This window comes from Apium graveolens, chromosome 1 (genome assembly GCF_009905375.1).
Source record: "Apium graveolens cultivar Ventura chromosome 1, ASM990537v1, whole genome shotgun sequence".
Lineage (NCBI taxonomy): Eukaryota > Viridiplantae > Streptophyta > Magnoliopsida > Apiales > Apiaceae > Apium > Apium graveolens.
The window spans coordinates 120,429,618-120,444,079 of record NC_133647.1 but is presented as its reverse complement, the minus strand read 5'-3'; the positions used below and the strand labels follow the sequence as shown (position 1 = coordinate 120,444,079).

The 14,462-nt window shown below is 34.2% G+C and overlaps 2 protein-coding genes across 6 annotated transcripts; both read right to left on the bottom strand.

The window, feature by feature from the left end:
- Positions 1 to 883: 883 nt before the first annotated feature.
- LOC141720597 (WAT1-related protein At1g25270-like) lies at positions 884 to 3,307 on the bottom strand. Of its 4 annotated transcripts, none has more exons than XM_074523106.1 (7): positions 3,098 to 3,307; positions 2,889 to 2,951; positions 2,429 to 2,545; positions 2,082 to 2,328; positions 1,809 to 1,967; positions 1,362 to 1,513; positions 884 to 1,265 (listed from the first exon to the last, which is right to left on the bottom strand). In XM_074523106.1, the coding sequence occupies exons 1-7, from the start codon at positions 3,289 to 3,291 to the stop codon at positions 1,223 to 1,225; spliced, it is 975 nt and encodes a 324-aa protein (XP_074379207.1). In that variant the 5' UTR covers positions 3,292 to 3,307; the 3' UTR covers positions 884 to 1,222. The 4 variants fall into 4 exon arrangements, with proteins under 4 accessions (XP_074379207.1, XP_074379215.1, XP_074379200.1 ...); XM_074523114.1 differs by having other exon boundaries at positions 884 to 1,260; XM_074523099.1 differs by having other exon boundaries at positions 884 to 1,209.
- A 1,179-nt stretch (positions 3,308 to 4,486) lies between these two features.
- LOC141720585 (WAT1-related protein At1g25270-like) lies at positions 4,487 to 7,384 on the bottom strand. Of its 2 annotated transcripts, none has more exons than XM_074523086.1 (7): positions 7,016 to 7,384; positions 6,876 to 6,932; positions 6,187 to 6,303; positions 5,673 to 5,925; positions 5,425 to 5,583; positions 4,997 to 5,148; positions 4,487 to 4,884 (listed from the first exon to the last, which is right to left on the bottom strand). In XM_074523086.1, exons 1-7 carry the CDS (start codon positions 7,207 to 7,209, stop codon positions 4,605 to 4,607), a joined length of 1,212 nt encoding a protein of 403 aa, XP_074379187.1. In that variant the 5' UTR covers positions 7,210 to 7,384; the 3' UTR covers positions 4,487 to 4,604. The 2 variants fall into 2 exon arrangements, with proteins under 2 accessions (XP_074379187.1, XP_074379180.1); XM_074523079.1 differs by having other exon boundaries at positions 4,488 to 4,884; positions 6,876 to 6,938; positions 7,016 to 7,383.
- Positions 7,385 to 14,462: the final 7,078 nt, after the last annotated feature.

The window sequence follows — 14,462 nt, the reverse complement described above, 5'->3', positions numbered from 1 at the left end:
AAAAAATCTCGAAAAACATATCCTTCACCAATGACACCGGACAACAAACTGAAATTAAAATAATACTCCCTCTGTCTCTCTCATTTGTTTACACTTTCCTTTTTGGGATGTCACTTCCAATTGTTTACATTTCAAAATTTTTCAAAAATAGTAAAGTTTTTATAATTTTTAAATTAACTACCTCCACTACTTTCATCCACTATACCCACTTTATATATATAATATTAATCGATCCCACTACTTTACTCATTTTTTCAACTTTTCTCCACTACTTTATTATTTTTCTTAAACTCTGCGCCCCACCCAAATGTAAACATTTGGGAGGGACGGAGGGAGTAATATTTAGTATATTTTAGAGCATGTTCGTGCAAAATACGAGTTCTAGAGTTAATTTACAACAACTTAATAAAACGATTACAATAAAATGCGATCATTGCACGATATCTTTAGACAGTAATTTTTTCATCTATTATTGGCTTTGCCGCATATAACAATACAAATAATTGCAGATGTTTTTTTAAAATGCATTGCATTTACCCAACTAAATTAATAATTTCAAAAAATATTAATCAATAATCTTTTATGACTAATTTATTTAAATGAACATATCACAAAATGTTTTGCTTATTGAACTGTGTAACTAATTCGAGTTGTAATAAAATTAAAAATTTCATATCAGGAGTGGTAAGAAATGTCTGAATTGAATTGAAAATTGCTAAAAGTTACATATCAATTTCTTCATGTCAAAATTTTACAAATTCAGATTTTTCTTCCCTTAAATGATAAACTTTTTTGGAGAAACAGAATATCATTTTTTTTTCTGATATTTTATTTCCGTACAAAGAAATTTATACAAATTCAAAGAGTCTTGTTGGGTTTACTCTAGTCGAGTCAAGTAAGATACGATAATGTTACAAATAAAGTTTTCCATGGATGGAGATACAACATCATGTATTGCATGTCATGTTATAGATTCAGTTCACCCATTGTAAGCAAATAATTTTGAAATTTCATAAATGAGGTGAATAGAATGATAAACGTTGGTGGTGCGTTTTGTTGATGAAGTTATGCAATTTTTGTCTCTGTTGGTGAATAGGTTAATATTCAGAGCTTCTGTTCGGCAACAACTGATTAATCTTTTCGGTCTCTTTCTTTTTTCCCCAGAGCACAGCATATAATCCGCAAACTATTATTAGCGCTCCAATCACACTGTCAATGCATTTCATTGAAACATTTTAACACCACCAATATAGACATACACTGCCCTAAATGTGATAAAATTAGTGTCATAGGCCTTTTCACTTTAAAAATCAAGATTTTACGAGAAAAATCCGGATTCCAATAATATGATTTATGAGTACCTTCCGACGTGCAATTTTTCAGCCAATACCAAAATTTCAGCTATGGTTGCTATTATGAGCAATAGAGGGTTAAAAGCTGATACGAATATCGGGCCTCTCTTCTGTATACACCATGCACCCAGCGCAAATACCAATCCTGAAGCAGCCACCCCCTGCATACGTAGTCCAATAAACAAAGTTACTGAGAGATTTTGATTTCTTTTTTTATGTGCTGGAATGTATAAACATATGCAACAGCAAACGCAAACGTATGCATTTAACCGTGACCAAGCACATTTTTATACCGCATAAGAGCAAATCCAATAAACTAGCTGTTTAACCTCCTAAATCAAATTTTAATGACCGAGTTAGGAGACCGTTGGACTTGCTTTAAACAACGGAAAACACATTCTTTTATGCACACGGGCACGCATTATCTATTAAGAGTGAGCAAACGCATTATTGTACCCCGTAAACAACAGTGAGGAGTCTAATGTTCCATCCTAGTTTCCATTGGTTCCAATCTCTCTCCATCGAAAGTGCAAAAACTGTGCTTTGAATTGCTGCCATTGTATTCATTAGAGCTATGCTGGAGTATGGATGAGGGTATCGCTGTGTAATTTTCGTCTGTTCACACCCCACGTGAATAATCAAGTCAGAAGGAAGAAAAACTCTATGCTTTATACATGCATGTCGTGTGTGTGTGTGTGTGTGAGAGAGAGAGAGAGAGAGAGAGAGTACCTGGAGGATCAAGTAAAGGGAGTACATAAGAGAAGCGGCTACAGCCAAGAAAGCGCCTAAAATTTGAAATTGGTGAGAGTTGACCGCGCTATGTCTACTATTTTCAAGAAAACCAATGTGGGGAATCCAGAATTTGATATCAGGGCCTTTGAGGAAGGTGAGGATCATGGTCCCAATAACTCCCATCAATGTTCCTCCCACTTTTGCTTTCCCTGCTGCTTTATTCCACCCCAATATCTCCAATCTACTAACACACAAATCTATATATTAGATAATAAACAGGCTTATCATCTAATATTGCAACGTTAGCTAGAGATTAATAGATCCATGTATCCAGTTATTCTTACCTAAAGCTGATGGCCAAGACAAAAGTCATGGTAGGAATAAGATTTGCCGTGGCTGTTGCAAATGATGCTGAAGTTAAGGCCAATCCGCGCAGCGAGAATTGTTGCCCCAGTGTTCCCCTGTTTTTGTTGGAGGTAGAGAAAAATAATTTAGAAACTAATACATCTATTTAAAAAAGGGATATACCTCTTTTTAATGGATTCTCCGAAAACTAAAATGTACACAACTTTAACAAGTACTCTTTAGAATGACCCTAGCACATAATTTGTGAGCTCCTGATCACCAAGCCAACTCAGATCCTTAATTACTATGTAATTATAAATTCATGTCTTGCTATGCCGAATCAAGATACAAACCTTCATCAAGTAATTAATACTAGTACCAAACGAATACCATAGATGATATGATGAACAATGCACAGAGTTGATCATAAAAGAAAATAACACAAGTAAAAACGTCTACCCAAGTAACCCTGAAACAAATGATTCGAAGACCACCTTCCATGAAAGCTTTGATCTTTCGCTCCTACACACAAAAACAAGAATTTCGATGTTGATCCATCTCATTCATAAACAATAAATGACATACTCACAGAAGATATTGTACTTGGTTTAACTGACACTCATTATTTCAACAACTCTGAAATATCATTATTTCAAAAAATGACATACCTCTCAAGGAAAAAGGCAAGGGGAAGCATAAAAGCAGCAGCAAAAATGAAGCGATAAGCAACCATAATGTTCAAGTTCATCCCATCGTTTGCACACAACTTGTATAACACGTAAATTCCAGCAGACAAGAACTGAATTAATATTATTGCTAATGTTAGCTTCAGCACTTCTACCTGGTTATTTTCTCTCTTCATATATTTATTTTCTTATTCCCAGACCTGTATACAATTATTTATCTGCATTGCTCTCCAACATCTGATCCTTATATATATTGTCTGGATTTGGTGAATGACTCCTGTAGCGATTTAAAAGATTTGGAGCTGGTCAATTTCTTACTAGAAAATAACATACCAATTCCAATAGAGCCAATTGACAAAAGTAGAGGTATCTACTCAACTAAAGTTCGACCAGCTCAAGTTTGGCTCCAAGGTCGATTTAACTGTAACTAAAATCAACCAAATCTCGAATATGATAAGTTTGACCTAGATTTAATCTATTACATGTGTAGAATTCTATTATTTGAATGTACCTGATATTAATCTTTTTTGTCAGGTACCTGATATTAAAATTTGTGAATAATAAAATAGAAAAGAAAGTTCCTTGGAGTTTATTACTAGCCTTGTGAACCTTATTACTAGCCTTGTGAGCCGAGTGATTTTAAAGCTCAAGTCTAACTCAATAAAGTACTCGTTAGCTCAAACTCGAGCCTGTCTTGATTTTCGTTAAGTTCAATTCAAGCACTTTACGAGCTGAAACTCAAACTGTTTTTATCTGACTCATTTACCCTCCAAATTATGACCACACTTTTTCATAATAAGAATCAAAATGGGGGAAACATATTTTGAACTAATTTTGATAAACTATGAAAAGTTTATCTAATTATGGGGTTGCTAAACACATAGCTCTGGGTCTGTGAGTCACATATATGCACTTCAGGACTTGCATAAATAAGTCTCAGTAGCTACTAACTAGCTAACTAGTTTGGGATGAGGGCTAAATCGAACAATACAATTAAAACATTTCTAAGCTTAATGTAAGAGCAGCTTCATCAGTTTGGCTATCTACCAGCCTGCTAATTATATGACTAATTATATGACAAAATATACCAATATATTTAGGCAACCTTACATTCTCGACAAGGTATTAGCGATTTCAAAGAAGTGGTCATATGTCTGATCTCTAGAATTTGACGACCTGTGTTTCATAACATAAGTTTTGTTTTCTGATATTTTCAATAATGATTCTACTCGATTGTATATATTAATCTTTATACTGCTTGTTTGTTATTCTGTACTATCCTGGTTGTAATTTACAAGACTAACAACCACCGATAGAATTAACTGTACTTTGGCTACCTAGATATATAATGTAAAAGCAAGAAGAACTTCTCATAGTATCACTTGGATCACACAATACGATAAATTCCCATTTACTTTAGACAATTTTAAAAACTGTCACAGATATATTGTCTTAAGACTTTAGTCGATAAATATAGATATTGAGTTGATTAATTAACTTGTTCCTCAGCAATCGTAATTTCATCAGATTCGTCATCAGCATTTGCCACTGAAGCACGGTGCAGGGTGGCCCCTTTCAGAGTACTGTTGTTATGATCAACGTATTTATGGTTTTCTGATGCTCCTGATGATGAAGTAGCTAACATGATATTGACCGGTTTTGTTGAATCTTTAGAGCTTATTTCAGATTGAGCCTTCCCCTTCAGTTCCCTCGCTTTTCCCCAAAGCAGAACATATAATCCACATATTATTGTTATTCCTCCAAGCATACTGCCAAATTAATATAAAAAGAAAATCTTCATTCAAATCAAACAATTAAATAATGTTAGTGGCACTAGTTAAAATTACGGATAAATATTGTTATTTTGTTTGAAGGAAATACCTTCCCAGATGTAGAGTCTCATTCAGTACCACTGGTCCAGCTAGAGCAACAATCACAACCATCAAAGGGTTAAAAGCCGATACAAATAAAGGACCTCTCATGCGTACGCACCATGCGAAAAGTGTAAACATCACTCCTGTAGCCATCACTCCCTGTAGATTTCTCAGAATGTTACCAAACAATTACATATTTATACTACAAGAAAACAGGTCATTGCCGATCAAAAAAACGGTCGGATTAACACATGAATTACATGCACAGATGGTCCGCTGCAATCAAGTTTTTTAAAGAACTCATCTCTCACTGATAAAGTACAGGATTTGAACGTTTTTTGCACGACCAGTAGTAGCAGAAAGTATAAAACTTGATGCAGCATGTCGTTGACAACAGAATAATACAAGATCAGAACATAAATGAACGCAAGTTACCGAATAAGCAGCGGTGAGGAGTCTGATGTTCCATCCCAACTTCCATTGGCTCCAGTCTCTTTGCACGCATAAGGAATATAGTGTGCATTGAATTGATGTCATGGTAACCATCAGGGCTGTACTGGAGTAGGGACAAGGGTAATGCTCTGCAATCTTTGCCTGTCCCATGAGTGTAATTAAGTGATAAGTAGCAAAGAAGATTATAAAACACCCGCCATAACAAAATAACACAATGAAGTTTGGAATACCTGAAGAATCATCCAAAGTGCATAGCATGTAACAGTAGCAAGAGCAGCACAAACACCCGGTATCATGCTCGAGTGGGTTCCTACCACGAATCCACTATGATGATCGCGCTGATTGACAAGGTTAAGATGAAAATTCCACCTAGTTAAATTTGGGCCTTTGTATAACGTAAGAACCATTCCTCCAGCTAGACTCAGAAGTGTTCCCATCACCTTTGCTTTTCCTGATGCTTTATCAAAGTTTAGTTTCTCCAGCCTATATACATTACATATTTTATACACATGTGAAATGTACATCATGTGAGTAAAACATACTCCGGGGACATATAAAAAGGGACAATGTTTTGGAAAAATGGACATGTAAAAGGGGACACAGGGAGTATACTTTTTGAAGATTAGATAGTATACGTAAACAGCAGAATTCGCACTATAATTTTTATTTTCTACTTTCAATTATAATTGCAAGAACATTGTAGTAATCAATATTTTTATTAAAAGAAGAGATCAGCTCATGTACCTGAAGGAGATAGCTAGGATGAAGGTAATGGCAGTAACAAGATTGGTGATTGCAGTGGTAAATGTTGCTGATGTTAAGACCAAGCTCAAAACAAACAAGTTTTGTACCACTGATCCTCTGCAATTCGTACAAAAAATATTACGGATAATGGAAATTTTAGCCACAATCAAAGCAGCAAAGTTCAGTGGCAAAATTAAACATTTAAATACAGACCAATTTGATCAGATTCTTTCACATATAGACCTGTATATATATATTTCGTTTGGAAGCCAGAGTTGAATAAAATCCGTAATCCCTGCCCTTTTTATTAGCACTTATCCTTACATTTAATTATTACTCTATTTCTAGGCATACCTATTTGCTACATTATTTCTTACTCTATCGACTATTGATTTCAAATCATAATCATATTAAATTGGATTTTAATATATTAGAAAAATACTTTTTTTGTCATATCAATCTAACTCGAGGAGAAAATACATGCCTAACTATTATGAAGTTCTTACCAAGGAAAAACGAACTATAATAAATCTTGCAGAGGATTGAACGAAGCTAAACTATTATTAATTGTCTTTCTTTGTCAGAACTATAATTTATAGTCTTAGCTAACAATATTTTTCTAAACCCAGAGTGAAATATTATAGCAAAATATCAAAATAATTTCCAAATATTCAAGAACAATAACATACCCTACGAACGCACATAACAGTGATTGCCAAATCACCTTCCATGTCAACTTTGGCCTTCTGTTTCTGTAAAATAGCATAAACATTAAAACTAAAAATATATATCGTGTGTGAGCCGTGTGTAGTTGGGGTGTAATATTGACCTTTCGACAACTAGTGCAACTGGAACCAGGAATGCAGAAGCAAATAAGAAGCGATAAGCGACCAGAATTCTCAAGTCGGCGCCGTCGTTTGAGGCCAGTTTGAACAACACATTACTTGCACCCAGAATGGTTTCAGCAATCACCATTAGTATGGTAGGCTTCAAGCCCTCAATCACGTTACTTATGTTCTTCATTTCAAATGTCAGTTTTTTAATGGTACAACTGCACTTTTTACCTCTCTCAAACCACACTTACCTTCAAGAATGAAAGGAAGAGGATTAAATAAGCAAAAAGGTCTTAGTTTTTGTGCATAAATAAGCAAAAAGATCAAGTAGTTGGACTTCTAACTTTTTTGTAAAAAAGAATGAAAACAGAAATAAGTTGTTAGTTAGAAGTTGCTGCAGATTGCAAATTAGTAATGGCCCAAGGGGCCAAAAATTATATTATTTTATATATCATATAATCTGTTAGGATATCTACCTATTAATATACATTGGACATTTGGATTTTGCTAGTAATACATGCACCCTTATATTTATACTTGCACATTTCGTTTACTTTACTTTTCTAAAATTCATAATAATTGTTGATAAATTTTATATAGTAATGCCATATATTCCATAGTAAATATCAAAAAATTTCACTAACTATAGATTATTTATATTTTTTTATTCTAATTATGTAGGAGGTGGGAGAATAATCAAAAATATAATGACATATTATCATCAAAGAACGATTTTAATAACAATTTTATAAACTCTCACTTTTCTCATTTCATTAATTGATAGATTCAGTTGGATATCACACTATTTTTAAAAACTTTGAAATCTAAAGAAATTCAAACTTCACATTAACTCTCCCCAATTATAGATTTCCTCCGAATTTAGATTAATTATTAGTGAAAATGAAAAGTGATAATATCTCTGAAATTCATAAAATATATTTTTAATTTAGATAAATTTGTACATTCTATTTACGTATTTGAATATAATTTCTGGTAAAATGTTTTTATTTACTTTTACTAATTGTGCAATAAATAATGAAAATAGAAAAAAAAATTACATTATTTTAACTCATTTATATATTTATGTTCTCTAATATTATATATAACTCAAAACAAATTCTAATGTATAACAATTTTATTTTGTCTGAAATAAAGTTGGGTTTATGCTCCGTTTATTTGTCAAAAAAACAACTTACTGTTAGAATATATTCACCCTTAATTTAATTTTTTGACATTTCTAGTCATATTTCATTATTTCCTATAATTAAAAAAATAAAAATAAAAAGGATGAGCAATTGTTCATTGTAGAAATGGTTTACCCTTTGAAAAAGGGAAGTCATTTTAAAGAGATAAAAAGTTTTTCTCTATTGAAATTTATTTTCCTTGAAAATTAAATAAATTATACAGAATATGTGAAAAATATTTTATAGAAAGTTCTGCATTTTAATAGTATATTTCCTTTATTTGAATATATTTTTTCCGAAACCAAGTAAAAGTATGCAAAATATCAAAATCCCATTTTATCGCGGTCTTTGAAATATTAAACGTCGTGAATGTAGATTCGTAAGTAAATATTAACAACACATATGATCAATTGAAACGTTTGTTTAAAACTAGTATCGTAATAAGTTAAATTATTCGATAAAATTTTACAAATAGAGGGGGTGAATAGGTGTTATGACCAACTAATAACTGATTTTAAATTATTACCGAATATTTATCAAACTGCCAGACAGTTTGCTGTTAGGTTCAAATATATGTTGTCAGCAAGCTGACACTTGATATGTTGCCAGCTAGCTATTAGAATATGATTAGCTTGCTATCAGTGTGATCATCAAAATATTAAGGGTATCATTCGCTACTCAAACCCGTCTTTTAAAATATTTGAATTTAGTTCGATAATATCGAGCCAAGATCGACTTCGAACTACGCCAATTCTTTAACCAGCCGAGTTTGAAATTCAAATTACTCAGCTCATAAGGTTCGCGAGCCGCCTTTATTATTTTTAATTTATAATTATAAATATATTTTTGTATAAATATGACTATTTTATATTTTATATATTTAATCAAATTGAACTCGAGCCGAACCGAACATATTTCGAGTTTTTATCAACATTTGGTGAAATCAATTCGAGTTTTCGAGTCTATCAAAATTTTTAAAAGTCGAGTTTCGAGTTTGAAATTAAAATTTTGATCAAATTCGAGTTCGAGCCTAAACTTTTTAATCGAGTTCGAGTCGAACGTGCAATTTTGAAATCAGCTCGACACAACCTCAACTCTATTATACCTATATTTAGAAGTTAGAACCATGGTTAATGTTGTGCGAATTTATTCTTGGACTTTTTCCAAAATTATCATTAAATGCACACAATGTAATGAAACGAAATATAACTGTTTTCAGAAAAATTTGACCATAATAACTTTTTATTGATGTTATGGGCAATAATGGTCAGTGAAATACGCACTTAAAATGAAAATACTAGCATGATAGACTTAATATACTTGTGTAATGAATATTTTTCTTTAATTTACTACAAATTACATGACTTGAGTTAGAGTATTAACTGACATAAAAAAGAACACTATCGATAAAACACATAATACGTGTTTATTGGTTATGTATTATATAGGCTATAATTTGGCCACTGATATGAAAGTAAACATTACGTAGAAAACTTAGTGCTTGTTTGGTTAGTCATGGGTATTAACTTCCCAAGTAAATTTAACTTCCCATGTAAATAGAGTTCCTGAGAAGTGCTATATTTTTGTTTGGTTAACAAAGGTAAGTTAAACTTCCTGAGTATTCATCTCTCATTATTTATTTGGTTAAACTAGTCTATTTCCAATCTAATATATATAATGACTACTATACCCATATGCATATATCGTACTATATCGTTTGCTTTATAATATCCTTTTCTCCTAACATACCATTTTCAAAAGAACTACATATATTTTCAAAGAGAGAGGGAAATCTCGTATTATACTTAACCAAAATTCGCTCTAGATAGCACAAGTTTAATCCCGATAAACAGAGCTTCATTATCTTCATTGAATTATTTTCTATAAGCTCTATCCATAGAGCTTTAGCCTTTAGAAGCATTGGAACTAGCTTGCCTTTGACATCATAACGGCATTAGACAAGCCACTACACTTTAACATTTTGCAACCAACAGAAAACTATATCATACCCTCATGTATGACTCTATTCCTCCTAACATTTCAAAACTTTTCAACCTCACGCTTCTTAACTTGTCTGGTAACTACATAAATGAACTATTTTAAATGAAAATAATTATAATCCGAGCTGATAATTCTGAGATTATGAGAGGGTGACAGAATAATATTATCCTCATAATAAACGTCTAAACACAAACGTCTAAACACATAGAAAATGCGAGTAAAGGTGGATTAAAAAAGAAAGGATTCTTGTAATCGATGAAGCAGGAGACACAACTTCAAATAGTGTTTAATCCAAATACTAGATTCTATCACCAAAAACAGCAGGTCGCAACTTCAAAATGAGCAACTAAAATATTCCTACACCTCATGAAGCTGTAGGATAATTTTTTATCTTCTTCATCCGGGATTAACAAACCTTGCACATAAGTATATTTGTAATCATCCGGAAGACTGAAAAAGAAGTCAACTTCAAGAGGATTTAGAGCAATTTTTTTCAATACCATCAGTACTTGAGGAGCACTTAGCCCTTGAATTTTCATTACTTCAGATGTTACCTACATTCTTCTTTCTGCAGAATTAGACTCATACTAAAAGCAGCTAGCAAGTCGTCTGATATGTTCACTAGCAGTCTCCATAACACCACTCATTTTTTCAAGCTTGCTGGAAACATCTTTCAAGCTTCAATGGTTTCAGTCCTAGTCTTTTTTTCCTAACAGAGGAAGATGTGCTTGAACCGGGAGTCTCCATTTGACGGTATAATTTTTTAGGAGTATGATTATCCTCCGTGAAACCAGGTACTTGTTCATCTTCCACATCCCTTATTTCGTCCTCAAGTTCTTCAAGTGCATCCATTGCATTTGCAGACTCATTTCCTATAGCTCGGTCTTTCCAAAATATTCATCTAAGCTCATCAAATAACGGGAAAGGCTTATTCCTCAGACTTGCAGCATTTGGGTGACTCTATAATGCACAATTGACACACTTTTTACATGTTGTAATATTAAAAATATCAAATAAATATAATGTTGGCCAAATTTATTGTAATGTTCTAATAATTACCTTTACCCAATCATCCCAAACAGATTGTGGACATTTGACAAACTTTCCTTTATCATTCCAGCCAATCATACTAGCACTTGGACCTAACATCTCTGCAATAGCATCATATTATTTTCTTAATAGCTTAATTCTAGATTCGATATGAGACTTGGCTTTTTCGTCACATCCAGGTAATTTTTGTTGCATAATAGCTTCCACTTTAGCCCAAGCACCACTTTTAAATTGACCACTGTCTCCTTTCTGGCCACCCAGTTTTAGTAAATCATTAATTGCATTAACAAGTGCACAACTATCCATCTCGAGCATTTTCGAGTACTATTGCTTTCATTTCCTTGTGAGTTTCTCATGATCACTGAAAATTAAGATGAAAATACATAGATAAAAATACAACGTAAGTTCTAGGGAAGCTAAGCATAAAATACTAACAATGAAAATATGATAACATTAGATTATCAGTTATATCAAAATCACTCATATAACCAATTCATCAGTGAGTACTATTTTTTTCTCACGAAAAATCCACATTTACTATTTAAACTCATATGACATAAAAAAGTATACCAGGGAATGAGGGATGAGAATGATAGTAATAACCTGACTATAAATTGTAGATTTCCGGAGTTACCTTTGCATCACATAAATCCATGTATTGGTAACCAAATTACATAAAATATCACAGACTAAAATATAATTGTACAATACTACTAGTACTCTAAAACTAGAGTTATTAATTAAGAAAATAAAAGCAAAACATCACAGTCAGGCTGGTCAAACTTCTTTCTAATAAATAAATTACAAAGCAAAATATTAAGTCTATACTACAGAGACATTGTATCTTAATCAATCCAACTAGAAATATTGGTATAAATGGTCAATCCAATTTCCTAGTCGAAACAAAGCAGCATAAAACAAAGTTCCTTAAAACTACTAGCTAGTTTTTTTTACGAAAACTAGAACTGTTGGAGATGAGCGTCATACATTTCATATTCTAAATTATTTCTAAAAGTAGACCATGCATTGCTACTCTCCATATGTCCAATAAAGTTTTCATCCAAATCTTCCATGTTATCTCTAAGAAAATGCTCCAAAGGGTCTTATTGACGGAGGAATCTGGTAACAACAAAGATTGAGGTTTCTCGCCTAAATTAAGATCTATGACGGGGGTTATTTTCCAAAAAATCAAGCGGTGTGTGGTGGTTTGTGGTTGTTTTAGGCTGAGATTGATCAGAGTAAGTGGTGCCTCTCTTATCAGCTCTCAACTTCTTACCCTCTCAATATGCCTACGTACCCTTTATATAGGGATCAAGCCTGACGTAGTTCTTGTGGAACAAGAAATCTAATAGGCTTAGACTTCTTATTACTAGGCCCGGTAGAAGCCCATCCAAAGTATGTCTTCCGCTAGCTTTAGGAATGTCCAACTATGAGGCCCAACCGCGAAGGCCCAAGGCTCATCCGTAATCGCAGGACTTCACGGATAGTGCATCTCACTGCGCAAGGATAACACTCCGCTACAGCTATCTCCCTTGATTTACGGACGCAAGTATAGCCACGGTTCACCATAAGTGTCGGACGCATCCCTGTCCCCCGAATGAGGATAACCCACCAGATAACAGGATAGGTGATCCCAAGCTCTTGGGTGCAAAGTGCAGGATGACTCCAAAGTTCTCCAACAAGGACACCCGTTGAATACAAGAACAGGGTTCCCAAAGCACACATCAATGTTAACCTGCATCCCCAACGAGGACACCCGTTGAATACAGAAGGAGGCCTTCAATCATCAGGCATACCTCTGGAGGCCTTCAAGTTTTTCACGGACATCCCCCTCCTAGACCGTCTCAAAGAGAGAATTCTGCAAAGAGTACCTGCAACAAATACGTTAGTAAAAATAATCTCCACTGCTCCTCTCCATGCAAGCTTTGTCCTGAAGTCACCATTGAGAGTATATAGACTAAACACAAGACGCATCCTAAGACACTGGGCACGCCCTAACCTCCATAAAACCTGCATTGATTCCTCAACAACTGCTTCTTACAGCATGCCACGGCGACAAGACGCGTCCTAAGCAGTACGAGCGCGTCCTGCAGCTTCTATTGCCAAAAGTCCATATTTTCCAAATACCTTCACCACTATGGACGCGCCCACAATGCCCGGGCGCGTTCTACCCTAATCATGCACTCCCAAGCTTCCCCATTATCAGACCATCCTCCATAAAACATCTCCTCAAATTTGGGCGCGTCCTCTGTGCCTGGACGCGTCCTCACCTCCTACAATGCAATACCTAGTTTGACCGTACTTGATCCGCATTTGACCCAAGTCAATCCAATGCCAAATTTTGGGTATAACAACTACCCCCCAAATTCCATTTGCAGTTGAAAATAAAATTGGAATTTTACTTACAACCATAAGCAAAATTTGGATTACCCCATTGCAATACATTAGGACGCGTCCTAACACCTAGACGCGCCCAAGGTTTTTATTCACAACTAACCGTTGCGTGACAGCTGGTGCACACGTCATCCACCTACTTTTCTATAAATACCTTAGTCACATCACTTTATTGTCACTTTCCTCTTTTCTCTCTCTCCAAAAACCGCCATTACCGTCGCTGCAAGAAGTTAAGTCCAAGAATCTGACGGTTCCACCGGCCATTACTCGATTTCTCTAGCTTAATCCAACCCCCAACTTATGAGGTACGTGAATCTTCTTTTATTTCTTCATTTGGTCGAGTAAATCGGCTTTAATGAGCAAAAAACCGTTCATATTCCTCATGCTCTCATGAACTGTTCTTCACTTTGGTCATGTATGTATGTGTGTATATATAACAAATCTCCATATTCTGCTCTTTTGATTCTTTAGTTACATGTTTTTAGGGTTTTATTATATTTTCCCCAAATTGCTAATAGTCGGTTAGAATTCCCACATATTTCCCTAATTTAGGACGCGTTATCCTCAAAGGGCGCGTCTCATATTTTTTTGTTTAAGACATGTTTTTAAGTTGTTTTAACCGAAGGTCATATAGAGGCATTGCCTTACTAGGACGCGTCACCGTAGTACGTCTCCTGCGATAGATTCCTAGGATGCGTCCTCATATGTTTCCAAGATCTTCCCTTTTTTCTCTTCTATTCCTAAGACGCGTCCTCAAGTTTTTCTTCCTTCTTTTTGCAGCTGGAGGACGCGTCTTCTTCATCAATTTTCTATT

Bases quoted from the DNA above. Each gene is read 5' to 3' on its own strand.
- LOC141720597 (XM_074523099.1), bottom strand. From the start codon at position 3,291: ATGAAGAGAGAAAATAACCAGGTAGAAGTGCTGAAGCTAACATTAGCA. The intron at 2,952-3,097 runs GTATGTCATTTT...TTTTGTGTGTAG, and splicing joins CTTGCCTTTTTCCTTGAGAG to GAGCGAAAGATCAAAGCTTT. The intron at 2,329-2,428 runs GTAAGAATAACT...TTTGTGTGTTAG, and splicing joins GTCTTGGCCATCAGCTTTAG to TAGATTGGAGATATTGGGGT.
- LOC141720585 (XM_074523079.1), bottom strand. From the start codon at position 7,209: ATGAAGAACATAAGTAACGTGATTGAGGGCTTGAAGCCTACCATACTA. The intron at 6,939-7,015 runs GTCAATATTACA...GCTATTTTACAG, and splicing joins GTTGCACTAGTTGTCGAAAG to AAACAGAAGGCCAAAGTTGA. The intron at 5,926-6,186 runs GTACATGAGCTG...TAATGTATATAG, and splicing joins ATCCTAGCTATCTCCTTCAG to GCTGGAGAAACTAAACTTTG.